General features: G+C 41.4%; 1 protein-coding gene across 1 annotated transcript in view; it reads right to left on the reverse strand.

Moving 5' to 3' along the window:
* The window catches only part of TET2 (tet methylcytosine dioxygenase 2), a 101,799-nt gene that overhangs the window by 19,172 nt on the left and 64,393 nt on the right, over positions 1-18,234 (reverse strand). The window contains exons 2-3 of the mRNA XM_032794254.2: positions 10,395-13,803; positions 8,383-8,473 (exon numbers count right to left, since the gene is read on the reverse strand). Coding sequence (XP_032650145.1) covers positions 8,383-8,473; positions 10,395-13,758 — 3,455 coding nt within the window. The 5' untranslated portion in view covers positions 13,759-13,803. The remainder of the gene's footprint in view (positions 1-8,382; positions 8,474-10,394; positions 13,804-18,234) is intronic.

The following is an 18,234-nucleotide window of genomic DNA, read 5'->3' on the forward strand; positions in this document are numbered from 1 at the left end:
GTACTAACCATGGGGCAGACTGTCAGGGAACAGGGCACAAACCTCAAATTGGTTGCGAGTTCCTTACTCAGATTTCACCAACCAATTATCGAGTGTGAACTCCTCAGGCACTATAACAGCCTTCACATGGAGTCAGACACAGTCCCCTTGGGTACTCTGATTTGTCTTGCCACCCATTTGAGCCTGCCTTTGTGACAGATGAACTCGTACACTAAAGGTCACAGCAATATTCAGGCAACCCCCAATCCTAAAAGACTGGTCACTTACCCCAGATCAGTTACACTTTATATCTCACACCAAAGAAAATGCTTGCAGCCAATCCTATAATAAACTATCTAAAGATTTATTAACAAGGAAAAGGAAACAAGAAAGTTGTTTACAAGGTTAAAGAAGGTAAACGTATATTCACACAAATGAGTTCCAATCTTAACTTTCAAAAAGTAATAGAAGTTTCTATAATAAACACGCTCTAGACGTCCTTTAGGGCTAACCCAGGCTAAGCACTGGAGATCTTTTTTCTTATACCCAGTCATCCTTGTCTTCCAGAGTCCAAGCAGCATAAAGATACAGTTCCTTCTTGTTAGGGGGTTTTATTCCCTTCACTTGCACTTTGAGTTGAAAACTCAGCTGATAGGAAGAATAAACTTGGATGTCTCTACTGGTTCTCTATCCAGGGTTGGGGTAGGGATCAGGTTGGGTGATGGTGTGTACATTTCTAAAATCCAAACAAAATCTTGTGATTTATCTCTTTTAGGTACCATCACAATAGGAGACACCCAGGGACTTTTTGATTTAGTGATCATTCCTATGTCTACCATGCTCTACAATTCCTCCTGAATTTGCCTTTGCATTTCACTGTTAGCATAGGCTCTGCTAGGAGCAGGGCAGGGGGCTGTAGTTTCAATAGAGTGCATTATTTTTTAAATCCAACCCAGGAGGTTGGAAAATGAATGCCCCTGCCTGTGGTATTTCAAGAAAACCAATATCTCCTGCTTTTGGCTGGGTTCAAACCCTCTCAAATCTCAGTGCTCTCCAGAGTAGTCTCTTTGTTACTTTCCATGACCAAATCATTAAAGGCGAAGAAAATGTTCCCTCAGAAGTATAACAAATCATATTCATTGCCATCTCTCTGTCTGTGAGCCTTCAATCTATTGACATGTACTGTTTGCACAGCTTCCCTGCCATGGGGTTTCATTACATCATAAGTGACCTCATTCCCTCTCTCCTTTACCTCGAAAGGTTCCTCCCAGGAATCTTGTATCTTGTTTTTCCTCCCAGGAATCAATACCAAATCACCTATATCAAAAGACTTTCTTTAGCATGCCTGTCATACCAAGCTTTCTGAGACATCTGACTCCTTTCAAGATTCTGATGCATTAAGTCCATCATAGCCATTAAATTGTCTTTAGAATGAGTGGCATACTCCCCTACAGGCTTTCCTAACTCCTCTGTACTACCCTCCCAGAGTCTTGAATTAAATCTAGAGGTCCCCTCACCTGTCTCTCATCAAGGAGCTCAAAGAGGGAAAACCATGTAGACTCTTGGGGTACACAAACAACAAACAAGGGAGCAAACATCTCAGTCATTCTCTCGCTGGGTACCACACATCCTCATCAGAGACTTCAATATCCTACGGAATCTTTCTACCACCACATTAGTTTCTGGATGACTGTGGTGGCCTTTATATGCCTCACTCCACACAAGTCTTGTAACTTTCTGAAAATGACAGGCATGAAATTTGCAACACAATTTGACAAGATTTCCCTGGGAAAACGTACCCTGCTATAACTGGTCATTAGGGCAGTAGCCACAACCGCTTGTACATTAGATAGAGCTCTCATTTCAGGTACCTGGTGGCAGAATCCATCATAGTCAGTATACATTTCTCTCCATTCCTAGAAGGTCTGGGTACGGGTCCCACAATGTCTACAAACACTTTGGCAAACACCTCCTTAATGATGGGCAATGGTTGCCAAGGTGCCTTGCAGAATCCATTTAACCTCTTATGCTTCTGAGATATGACACAACTCTTACAGTACTTTTTTACCGTCTCACACATGTGAGGCTAATAAAAATTCTGTTGGAGCCTATCATAAGTTCCCTTCACCCCTAAGTGTCCAACAAAGGAGCAGTCAGGAACTACCCTGCAGCCACGCTGTCCTGTACTTATCAAACACAAGCACCTGCTTGCAAACTTCACCGTGGTGCCTCTTTTTCCTTATGGAAGCCTCCCTCTACAACAAACCTCCTTCTAGAAAAAATCTACCCTTTCCTTCCCCATCAGAGTATTATTCTGAGCTGCGCTCTTCTCCTGGTGCAGGGAAGGATCAGCCTCTTGAGCCTCAGTAAATTCCTTCTGTGTTTCACTTAAGTTAAGAGCAGACTCTGGCAAAGCCATGGAATCTCTGGGGAGAGACTGTTACTCACAGCTTCTAAAGGACTGAGGGCATTTCCTTCCCACTTGCACCCTCCCAGCTGTCCGTAGATACGCCAGGTGAAGTACAGTGATACTCCTTCTGGCTGCAAGTTACAACATTGACTTGCTTAGACATGGCTAAGGTATCGCTATCTATTACAACATTACTGGGAAGTAGATTCCTAATGCCCACAATAATATCTCCTTTAAAATCCTCAAACTTAAGGTAGACCTTGGCCAAAGGTACAGAATATTCAGCCAAAGCTTAATATATTTAAACTCTTATCAGGAAGTCTGTCTTCCTCCCTTATCAAACTTTCCTTGACCAAAGTGAGGGCTCTGTGTCCCTCCAGCCCTTACAATCTATGCCATTTCCATTTTGCATTTTACATAAATTCTGAACTACCTTCCCAAGGTTCAGTCCTAATATAGTTCAGAATTATTTTCTCCTGCTCTATTGCTGCCTCTGAAGCCAGGGTAGTGTCACTCACTGTGGCAAGTGGGGGTGTGGATTGTGAGGTCACCTTAAGTTTTAGGCAATATGATTTTATATGGCGGGGAGCCCCACAGTGATGGCAGACTACTTGATTTCCCTTTTGGTCCCTGGGTTCCCTTGTTGTTGTTGCTTTTTTTAAATCAAAGTTTGGGTTACGTTTATTTCCAATCTCCTCTTTCTTCTTAACCTGGGTGACATGAGGATTTGCCTTCCCCTGGGATTTGCACTCGCCATGGGCCCTTAATGCAACATATTTATCAGCAATTTCGTCAGCCTCGAAAACTGTGGTTGGCTATTTGTCACAGATGGCTGCCTTTTTCACATCTGTAATTACCCATAACAATTGCTTCTGAGCCATCAGATCAGTTTTCCATATTCACCTTCACCATTCCTCATCATCACAAGTGGCCATTATCCTGGCACCTCCCAAGGCTACAACCTCCATTTCCCATTTTCTTATATAATTACACATTTTATGTACATATTCAAGATGACTGACATTGTCAAACATTCTGAGGTTTCTATACTTCAACTGATAGGTCTCAGGGGCAATTTTAAATCTTTTCAATACTTTTTCTTTAAATTTTATATACACCATGGCATCACTCTCCTCCATATCATTAAAAACTTGTCTGGCTTTCCTAGTTAATCTGGTTAAGAGGACAGACATCTGTTTCTCTGCTGGGATATAGTGCATCCCACATAGTCTCTCAAAGGTGGACAGGAATTCTTGTATACAGTCAGTTTCTTTATAAGTTGGGTGGACTTTCTCCCACTCCCTTGCGTGGTGGTGGTGGTGGTGGGGTGTACTCACTGCATGGAGAAGCTTTTTTTGTGCTCCAATATTTTGAGCTGCATTGCTTGAACTTTCATGAGATTAAAGTGGGCTCTCTCTCCTGCTGCCTTGGCCTCCCTGATTGGCAGTTCTGCTATCAGTCTCTTGTGCTTGAGTTCTTCCTGGGCTCTCCAGTCAATTGGGCCAGTTTCCTGTGGTGGTCTCCTCTGTGGCATCTCGGGTAGGAAGGTCCTAGGGCTCCACCACCTCTTCTTCCCCTGGTGTCTGGTCAAAAATTATGAGCAAAGTTCTTAGCTCCTGAAGTGGGGCCTTCTTTTTATAGGATGGTCCACTCTCCAAATGTAACTGTTCAAGTTCTTTTCTCACAAGACCATCATATGACTGTGGTTCACTCGTGTCTATTCTTTATCTTTTAGAACTCTCAGTATCAATTTAAAACTTTTAGCAGCGCTGGGGTTAAGATCTATAACCTTAACTGACCTGTGGTATGTGAATCCTGTCACAGCTATGCCAGTGACAAGCTGTTCTGCAGTGGCTCAAGAATGTGAGTACTAATCACAGGGCAGACTGTTAGGGAACAGGGCACAAATCCCAAATTGGTTGTGAGTGCCTTACTCAGATTTCACCAACCAGTTATCAAGTGTGAACTCCTCAGGCACTATAACAGCCTTAACATGGAGTCAGAGACAGTCCCCTTGGGTACTCCGATCTGTCTTGCCACCCAGGTGAGCTGCCTTTGTGACAGATGGTCCCTTACACCAGAGATTACTCTGAGTCCCAAATGACCAGTCACTTACCCCAGGTCAATCACAATTTAGATCTTATACCACAGACAATGCTTGTAGCCAATCCTATAGTAAACTGTCTAAAAACATATTAAATAGGAAAGGAAACATGAAAGTTATTTACAAGGTTATAGCACATAAACATATATAGACACAAATGAGTTCCAGTCTTAACTTTCAAAAAGTAATAAAGCTTCTATAATAAGCAAGCTCTAGATGTCTTTTAGGGTTAACCTAGACTAAGCACTGGGGATCTTTTTTCTTATGCCCAGTCATCCTTGTCTTCCAGAGTCCAAGTAGCATAAAGACATAGTGCCTTCTTGTTAGGGGTTTTTATTCCCTCTCCCCTTGCCCTTTCAACTGCAAACTCAGCTGATGGGAGGCACTGGATGTTTCATCTTCTTTGGCCAGGGGACAAAGTTTTTTGTCCTCTTTAATGTTCCACAATAGTTTGTCTGGTGTTGAGAGGCCTTCCTTGTTGGCAAGGATGCAACACCTTCTGTTGGAGATCAGCACTTTATATTAGTTAACGACTCTCTTGTCTGGTGATATACACAATCACAGAGGCTTATAATACAACGTTCAAATATTACCTTACAATATAGGACACAGATGTTATAATTAATGATGATTAATGCATGCAGGAACTTACAAACATTCAATACAGTCTAAACAGTAATCACATTTTTATAATTCTAATACCTATTTTAACAATACTAACGCAGCAGTGAGCCAGACTGATGTCAGCTATGTATTTGTCAGTTTTCAAGTGAGGACTGGGACCCTAGCATGAACCAGCCAGCATCACACTCCCTTGTTAGAGTTGCTAATGCTGCTTACCATGTTAGGCCTGGTCTACACTACGCGTTTAAACTGATTTTAGCAGCATTAAACCGATTTAACGCTGTACCCGTCCACACTACGAGGCCCTTTACATCGATATAAAGGGCTCTTTAAATCGGTTTCTGTATTCCTCCCCGACGACGGGTTAGTAGCGCTATAATCCGGTATTACCATATCGGTTAGGGTTAGTGTGAGTCGCAAAATCGTCAGTACTTGGCCTCAGGCCTTTCCCATGCACCCTTAGCTCGCTCTGGACGCAATCTGAACTCGGATGCAGTGGCCAGGTAAACAGGAAGCCACGCGAAATTTGATTTTCATTTCCTGTTGCCTGCTGAACTCTGATCAGACAGGTGGCAATGCAGTGCAAATCAAAAAGAGCCCAGCATGGACCGTAAGAAGATACTGGATCTGATCGCTGTATGTCCGTTACAGAAGCGAAATGCCAAAGCGTTGAAAAAAAAATCTCCAGGCTACACAGTGCTGCGTGACAAGCGTAAAGCCAGAGACTCAAATGCGCTTGAGGGTGGTACTGAGGATCCACTACCACAGAGCTTCTGAAAAGTATTGCATTCTTGGCTGACCTCCCAATCCCGTTAGGGTTCAAACATTGTCCGGCGTGTTCAGGGATAGCTCCTCAATTACTCCCCCCCCCCGTGAAGAAAAGGAAGAAATCGTTTCTGACTTTTTTCAATGTCACCCTATGTCACTGAATGCTGCTGGTAGATGCGATGCTGCAGCAGTGAGAGCAGTATCCACTCCTCTCCCCTGCCTGGTGGCAGATGGTGCAGTAGGACTGGTAACTCCTTGTTATAACCGTGAGTGTCCTGGCTGGCTTGAGTGGGCTGGCAGGGCACTGGGTGAAAATAGGATGATTTCGTCATTCCCAGTAGAAGTACAGAACGGCTGTGTAACCTTCCTTATCATAGCATGGGCTGAGCTCCATCGGCCCCCTCCCTTCCTGTGCTAAAAGAATTCTGTCCTGCGTGGACCTGTCATTTAGCACCGGGCGGCTGGCCATCCCCCTCTTTTATTCCACCTATGAGTCATGTTCTTTCTTATTCCTGCCATCTTTATAGAACTTCACCGACACAAATGGGGGGACACTGCCATGGGCAGCCCGGAAGGTTGGGTGAGGAGGGAAGCACAGGTGGTGTTGTTGCAGGGGCATCCCCGTGGAATGGCATGTTGCTCATCACTTCCTTTGTTTTAAGGAATTCTGATAACATGGTTCTCTAGTACACTCTGCCCATATTGTAGGCAGGAATCGATGCTATTCTTTAGAAACATTAAAGGAGGGATTGACTTCGGACGTCATTCCCAGCTTTTTGCCTTTGCGCCCCGGCTGATCTTTCAGCCAGGGGCACCCATGATATCGCGGGACAGTACAGAGGACAGTAACCATCATCTCATCTGCCAATTTACGCTGGCCAGCAGACGGTAAGAACGACTGATAACCATCTCTGCTATCATGCAAAAGCAAATGGAATGCTGCTGCTGCTAGCGCTGGACTATCGCCTCTGTCCGCGGCATCAATGACACATACGGTGACTGTATAAAAAAAAAAACAAACAAAAAAAACAAAACGCTGAACGGGCCTTCCATGGTTGCCATGCCTATGGCGGGTCTCCAGGGCAATCCCTAGGAAAAAAGAGGCGCGAAAATGTTATTGGTCTGGCGTTGCTTTCCCGGAGGTTTAAGGAATGACTTGACGACATTTACCCAGAACCACCCGCGAAATGATTTTTTGCCCCTTCAGCCACTGGAGCTCTCAACCCAGAATTCCAATGGGCGGGGGAGACTGCGGGAACTATGGAATAGCTACGGAATAGCTACCCACAGTACAACGCTCTGGAAATCGATGCTAGCCTCGGACCATGGATGCACACCGCCAAATTAATGTGCTTAGTGTGGCTGTGTGCACTCGACTTTATACAATCTGTTTTATAAAACCGGTTTATGTAAAATCGGAATAATCCCGTAGTGTAGACGTACCCTTAGACAGAAGTACTTGGGCTAGTGCAAGGTCTGCAGCTGGGGCCAGCCCTGCACAGGAATTGAAGGGGAAAGAAGCTCCTTATACTGTACCACTCCCCTGTGGACCTGCTAGCTTCAATCTGTCCCCAACAGATCAGGTTCAAATCCTACAGTCCTTACTCAAGCAAACTTCAAATAGCCTGGGTATAGAGTAAGTAAAAACAGAGAGAGAGCAGAGTGAGGACCTCAGGATTTGGCACATAGTGTCTCTGCACATATGGGTTGTGCAGTATGGCAGTTTTCAAGTGGCAGCAGAACCTTACTGTTGTATGCTGGAGTTCTCCACTTTAACATCTTATTAATGTTAGTAGTGTTTTACATTTATGTAATATATAAACGACTCACATCTCTATATAATTATTATATATATATCCTAAGCATTTGTTTTGCTGGTAATCTGGAAAATGCTAGTAACATAGTATCCTGTGATATATAATTTATTCTATCAATCTGAATAACACTCTCTTCATATAATGGAAGGGAAGATGTTTTGCTAAAGAATTGCTTATTGAGTGTCAGGACCAAATCTTACTTTGCTCCCATTATTATAACTGAACACACTGCAGGAAGAAAGTGAGTAGGATTAAGCCATTTTAAGTCTTTTTGTATATAACATTTTGCTTGAAGTTTGCTTTTCAGTGCTCTCATCCCTCCATCTTCTTCCTATCTTGGCATGTGCATCCCCCACTGGGAATACCAGGTCTCTGCCTGCTTTTGCAGCCATAGCCAACACTTGCTTGGCAGGCTTATGAATACTTGTCCCCGCTTGGGTTTGCTGGCATCTGTCTCAAAGTGGGCAGTCTGTGCCAGCCAGCAGACTATTAGCCCTGTCAAATATTGTGACTCTCTGGTGAATAGCACAGTATGTAAAGCTGGTAACACTGGAGCAGTTAAGCCTACAAATAATTACTCCATTTGCAATTGTTTACTACTTTATGTGTAAAGACTGGAAAAATTCTGACATACACAAAAGGATAAATGTTAATCTGTCCTGTGCCTTTGCCCTAATTACCTTTCTTCCATGATTTCTCTAATAGCTGCCACGTTAGGACCGGCTCCTAGATGGGTATAGAAAGGACCTTCGTCTTTTTCAATAATTTGCTCTGTTTAAAATAAAATCAAGGTTATTGCCTTAAAGCATAATTATTTAATATAACAAATTGCATTGCAAAGCTTACCCACAGCTGGCCAGGTAGGACTCTGTTATGAATTTTTGGGGGCCACACTTTCACACATACATATCTAAGGTAGGCCCACAAATTATGCCCAAGTGTATTTGCAAAACATGAATTTACACATGTACAATGGGTGACAGTGTGTGCAAGTAGATATTGCATGCCACTGTACCTTTTGCAAGCATAAATGCTTGTTATATATTTGCAGTTACAGTGAAATTAAAAATGAGCATTTCCCAGTAGTTACTTGACAGTGATTTCTCACCCCAGTATTCAGAAGGGAGGACTTTTGTGGTCGTTTTGGCAAACATCATTTCAGGGGGCTATCACGTATTTGCATGTATGTGTAACTTTGACACCTAAAGCTTGAAAATGTGGCCCCTAAAGTTAAACACAGCTTGAGTGGAGAGCGGACTCTTCTTGTTAAGTTCACAATTGCTCTATTAGCTGAAAAAGGGGTGGGGTAGACTGGGTAGATGTTGAAGAAAAGCCTCTTTGTGCTGAATACATTGGAGAAATTATCTTAATATATCCATGATGTGAAAATGCAGGGTGATCTACTCTGTAAGTAACAGTGACAAGTTAAAACTACAAATGCAGAGTTTTGATTTCCCCATTCCATTTCTACATGGTTTCTCAAAGTGTGGCAAGTAGAAACAAGAAACCAGCTTCCAGTTTTGTATTTCCTCTTGCAGTATGGTAATGCACTACGGTACTTTCTCCCTTCGCCCTCATGTTAGTTTTCCTGAGATTCAACTCAAAACAAGATCAACTTTGCATTTGTAGAGAACTATATTTTCAACTTTATACCCTGGGGCAGGCGCTTTCTCTCTCTCTCTCTCTCTCTCTCTCTCTCTCTGTGTGTATATATATATATATACACACACACACATATAAATCAGAGAGGTCACAAAAAATCTATTTGTCTTCACAACGAGGAACTGTACATTTTGTCTCAACCCAACACAGCAGAGAATCATTTCTCCAGAAAAATGACTTCAAAATGTGCCCATAGCAGCGTGGAGACTCATTTCTCCAAACAAAACAGTGTGTGGCAGAATGAAAAGGAGGAACATGCCAGCTACTACACTTCTGCTCTTCCTACAGCACCAGTCCTGCTTTGTGCAGCGTGGGAGGGGATCCATGGTCTTGCCCCTTTGCAGCCTCATGGAGGAGAGCAGAAATGGAACATCCCTGTGCTTCCTAAAGCACAGTGACTGAAATTCTGCTTGGCCCTGACACTGTTCATTACCAGGGAGTGGAAGGGAAGAAAGAAAGAAGGCACCTATGTAAAGGGTTATGCAAAATCCAACCCTCTGTTTTCAGTCAGCCCTTACTCAGTCAAACACTCAGTAATTTGACTGTGTATCTGAGTAAAAATGGAGTGAGGATCTCAGGTTTTGGCCCCAAGACATATTTCATACAAACAATATCTCCAACCTTGACTTAAATAATACTGCATCAAATTAAATAGTGAAGCTGATCTTTTTATCAGATGTGTTTGCATAATATATGCCTGTGTCTGAAGGAGAGTGGATACAAAGAGATAAACAGATTGAAGAATCTACTTTATATTAGATTTGTATGCCATACATTAATGTACCAGCACACAAACCAGACAGATAACTGCTTTGTAAGAAACATATGGTGGTGCTCTAATTTTAGTGTAAAAACTAGTGTTGCTGGAAAGAAACTGAAACTCTCCCTTGCTAATGGCTGGCATTCTCAAAAATCAACCCAAAATAAAACCAAACAAAAAACCAAACCAAACCAAACCCCAACAACTTTGAAAGTCACCTTCCGAACTGTGAATTAACAATATATTTTTAGTACATTTCTTGTCACTTACCAACACAATTGCATGATGGGAAATCATATTGGGTTTTGACAGGTGTGTCCAATAAATTTTTTACAGGAGTATCCAATAACTTGGAAGGTGACTCTAAAAAATTATTTAGAACAGATCCAGCTGTTCTTTTAGTTGGGGTTTTTTCAGCAGAAGGAATTGCTTGTTGATCTAAGGCTGAAGTGTGGCTGTCAAATTCTGCAGCAATAGAATTTCTTGATAGGATAGTGATAGGACCTGCTGTTTCAACCTTCACATGCTTAGGTGATTTGATAGTAAGAGCTTTGTGATCAAACAGTGATTTGACCTGAATCTGTTTCAGCTGCTGTTCCATTGTCTCAATGATACTCTTTTGTTGCATGTTCTCACAACTGAAGTGCTGATTCTCTTGTTTAATTGTTTTTTTCCATGTTTTGTTTTCCAGCTGTCCGGTTGATAGATGCATGCAGATATTAGACTTTGAGCCAGCCTCAACTTTTATAGGCTTGCGCATCACACTGGGACAAATTTCAGGTTTGAGTTGTTGGTGTATTTGCTGCTCTTGCTTTTGTAAGAGATGCCACCTGAGAGCAGCATGGTTTTTAAAATCCTTGTGGGGTTGAGCATGAAGGTGACACCCTCTCTCGTCTTGTAGGAGACTTTGTTGGCTGTGTGGTAAGTACCTTTGCTGAACTGGTGTAGCTTGCTGGCTGGACATATCTTGTTTCAAATTCCCACCACATCCCTCTGGTTGTTGGAGTGGTCGCTGTATAACTGAAGCCTGTTGAGATTGTTGCTCTTGTTCTTGAAAGCAATGATGCACCTCTTGCTTTGGGGTCATACTATTTGGATAAAATTGCATATGTTGCAAGTCCTGCATTTTGTTTACTCCAAAGAGTTCAGCATTTATGGTGTTTTCCTTCTTCTCAGAAACCAAGTGCTTACGGCCAGGATGCTGCAGATTAGTATTTGTTTTCAGAATCTGATTGTAAATGGAAGTTTTACTGTTGCTACTTTGTTCCTGCTCTAGTCCAAGCTGAGGGTTATGAGGGAACTTAGTTGGTTTTATATAATTATTCTCGGTTTGAAAACATTCTTCTCGTTTAAGTTGACTGTAGGATGCCCCATCTATTTGCTGTTCATTGTCACTTTGGGAATGGGAAAAGGTCTGAGACAGTTCTTTGCTTTTCCTTTGCAGGCCTTGCTGGTGGTGGTGGTTGGGGGTTAACTGAGGACTGTGTGACAGTTGTGTCTGCTGTGCCTGTTTTTGCAACATCTGTTGTAAAATGTTTGAATGTAAGAATTGTTCATTCTCTGTTGTGCGGGGATTTAAGTGCTGCTGTTTTAACAGGGCTGCCAAAGGCTGCTCAGTTTGTTGTTCTTGTCTTGCTTGGAAATGAAGTTGCTGTTGCATATGGTGTTGCTGTACGCAGGACTTCACCAGAGAATTCATCTTTGTGAGCTGTGGCTGGGGAGAGTGCTTTTGGGACTGCAGCTGCTGGTCAGCGATAGGATGGACTTGCAGTTGTGCTGCCTCGCTTTTGTACAGTTGAGGCATTTGTTCCTGTTGTATTATATTCTGGATATGGGATTGTCCTGAAGGCTCTTTTAATGCATCAGAATTCCCAGTATACTGGTTTGAATGCATCTGTTCCATTGGATTTGGCTGGAACTGGAGAATTGACCTCAATAAAGCCTCACTGGGCTTCTGTGGGGAGTCTCTATGGTGGAAATGAGTGGAAATCAATTCTATCCAACCTGGTTTTGGATAACGTTGAGGCTGCTGTTTCGCTTGGTCTTTTCCTTTCTTAGGAGGGATCTCGTGTTCTTTTTGTCCCAGGGGCTGCTGATAGTGTTGCTGCAACTCTCCATTGTTCCCAACTACCTGCAGATCTTGGATGTGAGGTTCTGATGTTGGCTTTATTTCTTCTGTGCATTGTTGAATGGAGGTCATCATGGCAGCTGGAAGATCACTTTTACTGCCATCCTGTTGTGACACCTCAGGCTTCTGTGGAAGCTTCTGTTGAGAGTTAGGTTGTTGCTGGACAAGGCCAGGACTCTTGGACGTCAGTTCCGCCTGCTGCCCTTCATTCTTCACTTCTATAGAAAGAGTTTCAACATTTCTGTTGTCATAGGGGTGATGTCCTTCTGTAACAGCAATGGACAGAGTGCTGTTCATTTCTGGAGCTGAGGGAGGAGCAGAAGCAGGAGGAGGAGTGAAGGAATCCTTATTAGACATTGAGTTGTGCACCATTTTTTTAAACAAAGCACCATTTTTTTCTGCTTGCTCTGAAACCCGCTTCAGGCTATTGTTGTGAGCATGCAGATTACTGCTGGAACTTAGTGAGAGATCTTGGTTGGGTGCCCGCCCCATATTTCCATGAACACTACCATTTCCTATAGGTAAGTGTTGTGTATCATAGCCTGGGTTTTGTTGCTGTAGCTGTAGTTCTGATTTCTGAAGTGAATAGCTACCTGGTAATACAGGTGGTTTACTGGAGTCTTTCATATTATAGACCTCAGTAGCCACTACAGCTGGCACTTGAGGCAGCTCAGAGTTTGAGGTCTGTGGGGAAATGATCTGCCCTGAGGTATGGGATGAATGTGTTGTCTCATAGGACAACTTATTAGTAGCCTGACTGTTAATGGCATTTATGTGAGATGTGTTTTTCTGCATTGCAATGGAAACATGGTCTGGATAATATTGAGACAGTGTTTTTTCCAGGAGTTCACCATGCATGTTTTCCATGGAAGAGGCAGAAACTGTAGCACCATTAGGCATTGGCACTGCCTTGTTCTTAAGTAGTAAGACAATGTTCTTGTTGTGGCAATTAATGTTTTCCCTCTCTTGCTCATTCTGAATCTGGAGATCTTCAGGATTTTCTGGACCATCACAGTTGTATCTTGAAGACTGTATAAAATCAGAAGCTGCATTTTCTTGTCCAGTAAAACTCACAGATTTCTTCTCATTGCATGAATTGGAGACAGTTGGTTTTTCATTGTTTTCCCCTGGCTCATCTTTTTTGCCATTTACCTCTTCATCTTGTTTAACTTTCTTGTTCTGATGAAGGCCATATAGAGAAGGCTCACTAAAAGTGCGTTTTATCCCACCATTTTGCATATACTTGGAATACACTCTCTTTTCCTGTAGGAGGTCAGGGCTGGTACGATTATTTGGGTTTCCCTTCACGTGAGGTATTCCATAGTTGTTCTTAAAAAGTAGCCACTTATGGTCACCATTTACTTCAGCATGGGTTCTCTCTGTTAGTGAACTTCCATTCTGCAGCTTCACTGACAAGGGCTCTACCTGGCAAACATGAGAAGAATGTGGTATTAAAAATGGGCTCAATCTATTGCCATCAACATGGTTGGTTCTATCCTGTTCCATCTGGCCTGCTCCGGGGCCATCCACAAGGCTGCCCTTTTAACGTATCTGAAAGAGAAAAAGAGAGGGAAAAGGGTGTAAGTTTAGTTTTATTTGATACAGATCAAATCACTGACCAGACACAATATTTGAGCATCTGCCCTCCTGATCTATCTAGGCACAGCATGCCACGATACAGCAGTCTCTCCCTGTTTAATCAAACCCAATGTTTTCTGAGGGTGTTTTCAATAGCATTGGACTTTGTTATTATAAAGTATCATTTATTTATGTTGCATTATGATTTATTTTTAATAAATTAAGGATGAAACTTGAACTGAAACAATATCAGTTTGGGCATGAACATGTGAAGCTGATGGTGGTATGCAAGCAGAGTGAAATGAACTAGACAGACTTGCTTTTAAAATGCAGAAAAAATGCTTGGTTTGTTAATGTGAAACCACTGATCTTATAGCAACATACTGTCTTAGTTCACATTTTAATTTGACATGCTTTCTAAAGTTCAGCACATGATTAGTTCAAGTGTGTTTTCAAACTTGATAAGAACATTTTCAGCACTGAGTAAGTTCCTAACAATGGATGCACAGGTGAGAAACTCAGATTAGTATAGAAAAGGGCATGCAAAAATAAACTGGGGATGAGAAAATGCTGTTCGAACAGAAATATACTTATCTTAACGCTAAATCTCTTGCATGATTAATAATCATTTTTAATGAAAATGTAAGTATTTACTGCGTGCATATTCTTCGCCTGTACTTTTCTGTAATGATTTTTCTTCCAAGTAAGGTAGAAAATCATGCAGAAACTGTAGTTCTCAGACTTAGAGCTAATCCTGTTGTTTGATTATAGTACGCCAAGCCTCTTTTGTCTGATCTGAAGGATTATTGCCACCAAGCTTGCTGGTTAGAGAGGCACTCCCGCCCTTTTACTTGTCAGGTGTTTGACTAGGTCATTTAAAGTTGGTTTTCCAAAGATCTCACCCTTAGCAAAATACACACATGAGAAAATAAAACAAAAACTGACTACTCTCCACTAGAATCCCTACACTCATTCCTTATTGTTACAATACTAACATTACCATGATGCATTTATTTAAGGGAAAAAAAATAAAATCATGGTATTCATCTGCAACAGACTGTTCTTGCTTGACATTATGAATGCAGCCTGTGAGTCTGCCTTTAGAATTGTATTTTTGTTTTTGTTTCGCAGCAAAGCCTAAAATCTGTGTGTCTTGGATTTGAATTGGGTCGTTTGGAAATTCTTCTCTTCAATAAATATCTAAATATTCAAAAAAATATTTACCTTTTATTTATATAAAAAGGTTTCACATTGGATAAAAGTGCTGCCAGGGTGTAGTGAACAAATTCCACCCAACAACTGTCCAATTCTGATTAGGCAAATCAACTGAAGGTTCAGAATGACAGAAAAAGTAGAGAAAGCTGTTGTTGCATTCTCTCCATAATTTGTTCTTTGTTGGTTTTATCGTTCTCCACCAACAGCCCAAATGACAGAAGACAGACTGGCAGAGCACCTTGCAGATGTTAGAACGATTTCATATTGAGAAAGTTAGGAAAATGAAGCAAATAATAAATACATAATGTAATAAAGATACAAATGAATCTAAGGTAAAAATTTTGACTGAGGCAAATTTTTGCAATGAAGACATTATTTCTAGTTTGCATAGAAAGGGAATATGAAGGGCTCTCTATTATTAATTCATACTTGCTCGGACTGCTAAGCAAGCTTGAGCCGCACAAGTGGCTGATATTACCACTCCACAGAGAGGACTATTACATTTGAAAATTTCTCCTATCACAGTAGATTTGCCTCCAAGAGCACAGAACAGGATTATTTATCCTTCTCTAATTTTTTTTACAATATCAAATTACACCTAATTTATACAATATGCACTGAATTCCAGAGTATTATTGCCTTACTAAGCTCAAGTGAGTAATAGAATTCAGAAACGCTCTTTAAATAAGAATTGCTCTTGGGGCCATGTAAAATTACTATAAGCAGAATTGATAGCATATATAAGATTACTGGGATTCCCTTTCTGTTCAGGGTGCTGACTTCAAACTAGGGACAATCGAAGCATCACAGGTGCATGCTAGTCAAAACTGCACAGCTGGACATATGATTAACCCCCCCCCATTTGTTCTTAAATATGCTTTTAACCCTTTTTTCCATGTGCTCGGATTATTCTTTATACAACAAAAATATGCTACAGTCACGTTGCTTCCCAAACCCCATCTCTAACAAAGTCAGTTTATAAAAAGTAATTTGAAAAACAGAAACTAGAGATGGAGAAGATCAGTTCTAGTCTGCCCCCCTAATAAAGCAGGATTCTTCTGTATACAATATATATTCCAGTATCTTGGCCTGGCTAGCTTTAAGAGTCCCAGGTGATAAGGCATTTGTAACTTTCCTGGGAAGACTATTCCAAAGCATAATAGACATCGCTGTTATACTGGCACATCACAGAAACTTTCTAAGTTCCCCTCATTCCATATAGTTCTTTGAAGCAAAAATGCAAAGTAAAGGATGCTGCAGAATTACATTCCCTCCCAAGGGGGTTCAAGAAAGAGACATTAACCGTAACCTGAAATTCCTTCCCTTCCATTCCCTACCTGCTCTCTTTTGATACCTTAGCTTGCAGCTGAACAACTCCCAGAGGTGAAAGATGAGTGTTTAAGCTGCTAAATGACACAGTATTCTGAGTAAAGTACAAAGAACAGTAATTGACACTGTCCTATCAGATTATTTTTTATTTCTATCAAAACAAGGTATTAGTCTGTGTGACTGAGCCAGGGGAATCCTCTCCATGGTCCTCAAAGCATATCAGTATTTTAACACTGGTGGTTGAATTCTACTTTATCACAGAGGGTAAAGTTTAACTCTTGTTACAAGTTTTCAAAAGCTCCTTTTGCTCTGTGTTTTGTTGATGGATAAAAGAGCCTTACTACTTGAGAAGTGTGTGGCCTGTATCTAAGCTCAGCATGCAAACCTCCGTGCAAAGTGTGCCTGCTCCTCTGGAGGAAAACTCATGATCCTTGAAAGCTACGTATTTCCTTCCTTACTATACGACAAAAAATACATGCACTCTTCACAGGCTTCTCAAAATCCTCACACTACAAATCAACCAGTCCCTTGGATTCTGATTGGCTCCAGCATAAAAGGAGGTGGTGAAGGCTTTCCAAAGCAGGATTAAACCATTTGACTCTTCAAAGCCTAGTATGAACTCACTGGTTTAAAAAGCCTTTAAAAAGCTTCCTTTCTTCAGAATAACTGTAGGATTGGGGTTACTTTGTCTTACTCTTGATTCCCCATGTCTAAACTCAGTTATTCACAATCCTCCTGAGTCTTGGCTTATTACAAACCATAAAAGGTGCTCAGAAAAATCATAGTAATTTTTTTGTAATGCAATTTAAAGTTAGGAAATACCAAGCAATGGCATACCTCTGGTATTTATTTCAGCTAGTACACCATGCATGTGCTTTAGATGCTGCTGTTGAATAGAATTGTTTGTGGTGGGGAGAATTACTTTTCTTTTAAAGAAAACTCACCTTTACTAAGGATAGTAGTTTATTTTTTCGCCTCCAGTAACAGTTGTTTGAGCCAATACACTTAGCAGTTCTACATATTTTTTCCCAGCCATAATTTATTAGACATTCAAGTCACATCAGCAGCATCTGTGAAACAATTACTGCATCTAGGACTGACTCTGCAGTCTAATCCATCATAATTATGACTGGCCTCTTTGAAGATGCCATGATGCATGACTTAAAAATAGCACATTACTGTGGAAATGGATCAGCATCTTACATTCCACCAAGTTGTAATTCTGCCCACCACTGTTTGACTTCTTGAAGTACCCAGGGACATACATGTATTTCTTTCCACATACGGGGCACAAATGAGAGATAAAGAGTTAGAAGTATATTATTGTTAGCTTAGTTTTGTTTTTCAAAAGATGTGTAAGTGCCTCTTTGGAGTGCTCCTGCAATCTTCTTGAGCACAGAATACAAGAGAGTCCCTCATGTACAATTAGATGACAGGAAAAACTTTTTTTTTCCCTCCAAAAGTAACCTTAATTATCTTGATTTACTCTCTTTTGATAACTTCTCTATTTTGAGCCAATTCCTGAGGTTCGTATTTTATTAACTATTTGTATTGTGCCAGTAAGCCTCACCTCAGTCCCTGGAAAAATCATGGAGTAGGTCCTCAAGGAATCAATTCTGAAGCACTGAGAGGAGAGGAAAGTGATCAGGAACAGTTAGCATGGATTCACCAAGGGCAAGTCATGCCTGACTAACCTAACTGCCTTCTGTGACAAGATAACTGGGTCTGCGGATGAGGGGAAAGCAGTGGATGTGTTATTCCTTGACTTTAGCAAAGCTTTTGATACAGTCTCCTATAGTATTCTTGCCAGCAAGTTAAAGAACAATGGGCTGGATGAATGGACTGTAAGGTGGATAGAAA

Source organism: Chelonoidis abingdonii, chromosome 5, assembly GCF_003597395.2.
Source record: "Chelonoidis abingdonii isolate Lonesome George chromosome 5, CheloAbing_2.0, whole genome shotgun sequence".
Taxonomy (NCBI): domain Eukaryota; kingdom Metazoa; phylum Chordata; order Testudines; family Testudinidae; genus Chelonoidis; species Chelonoidis abingdonii.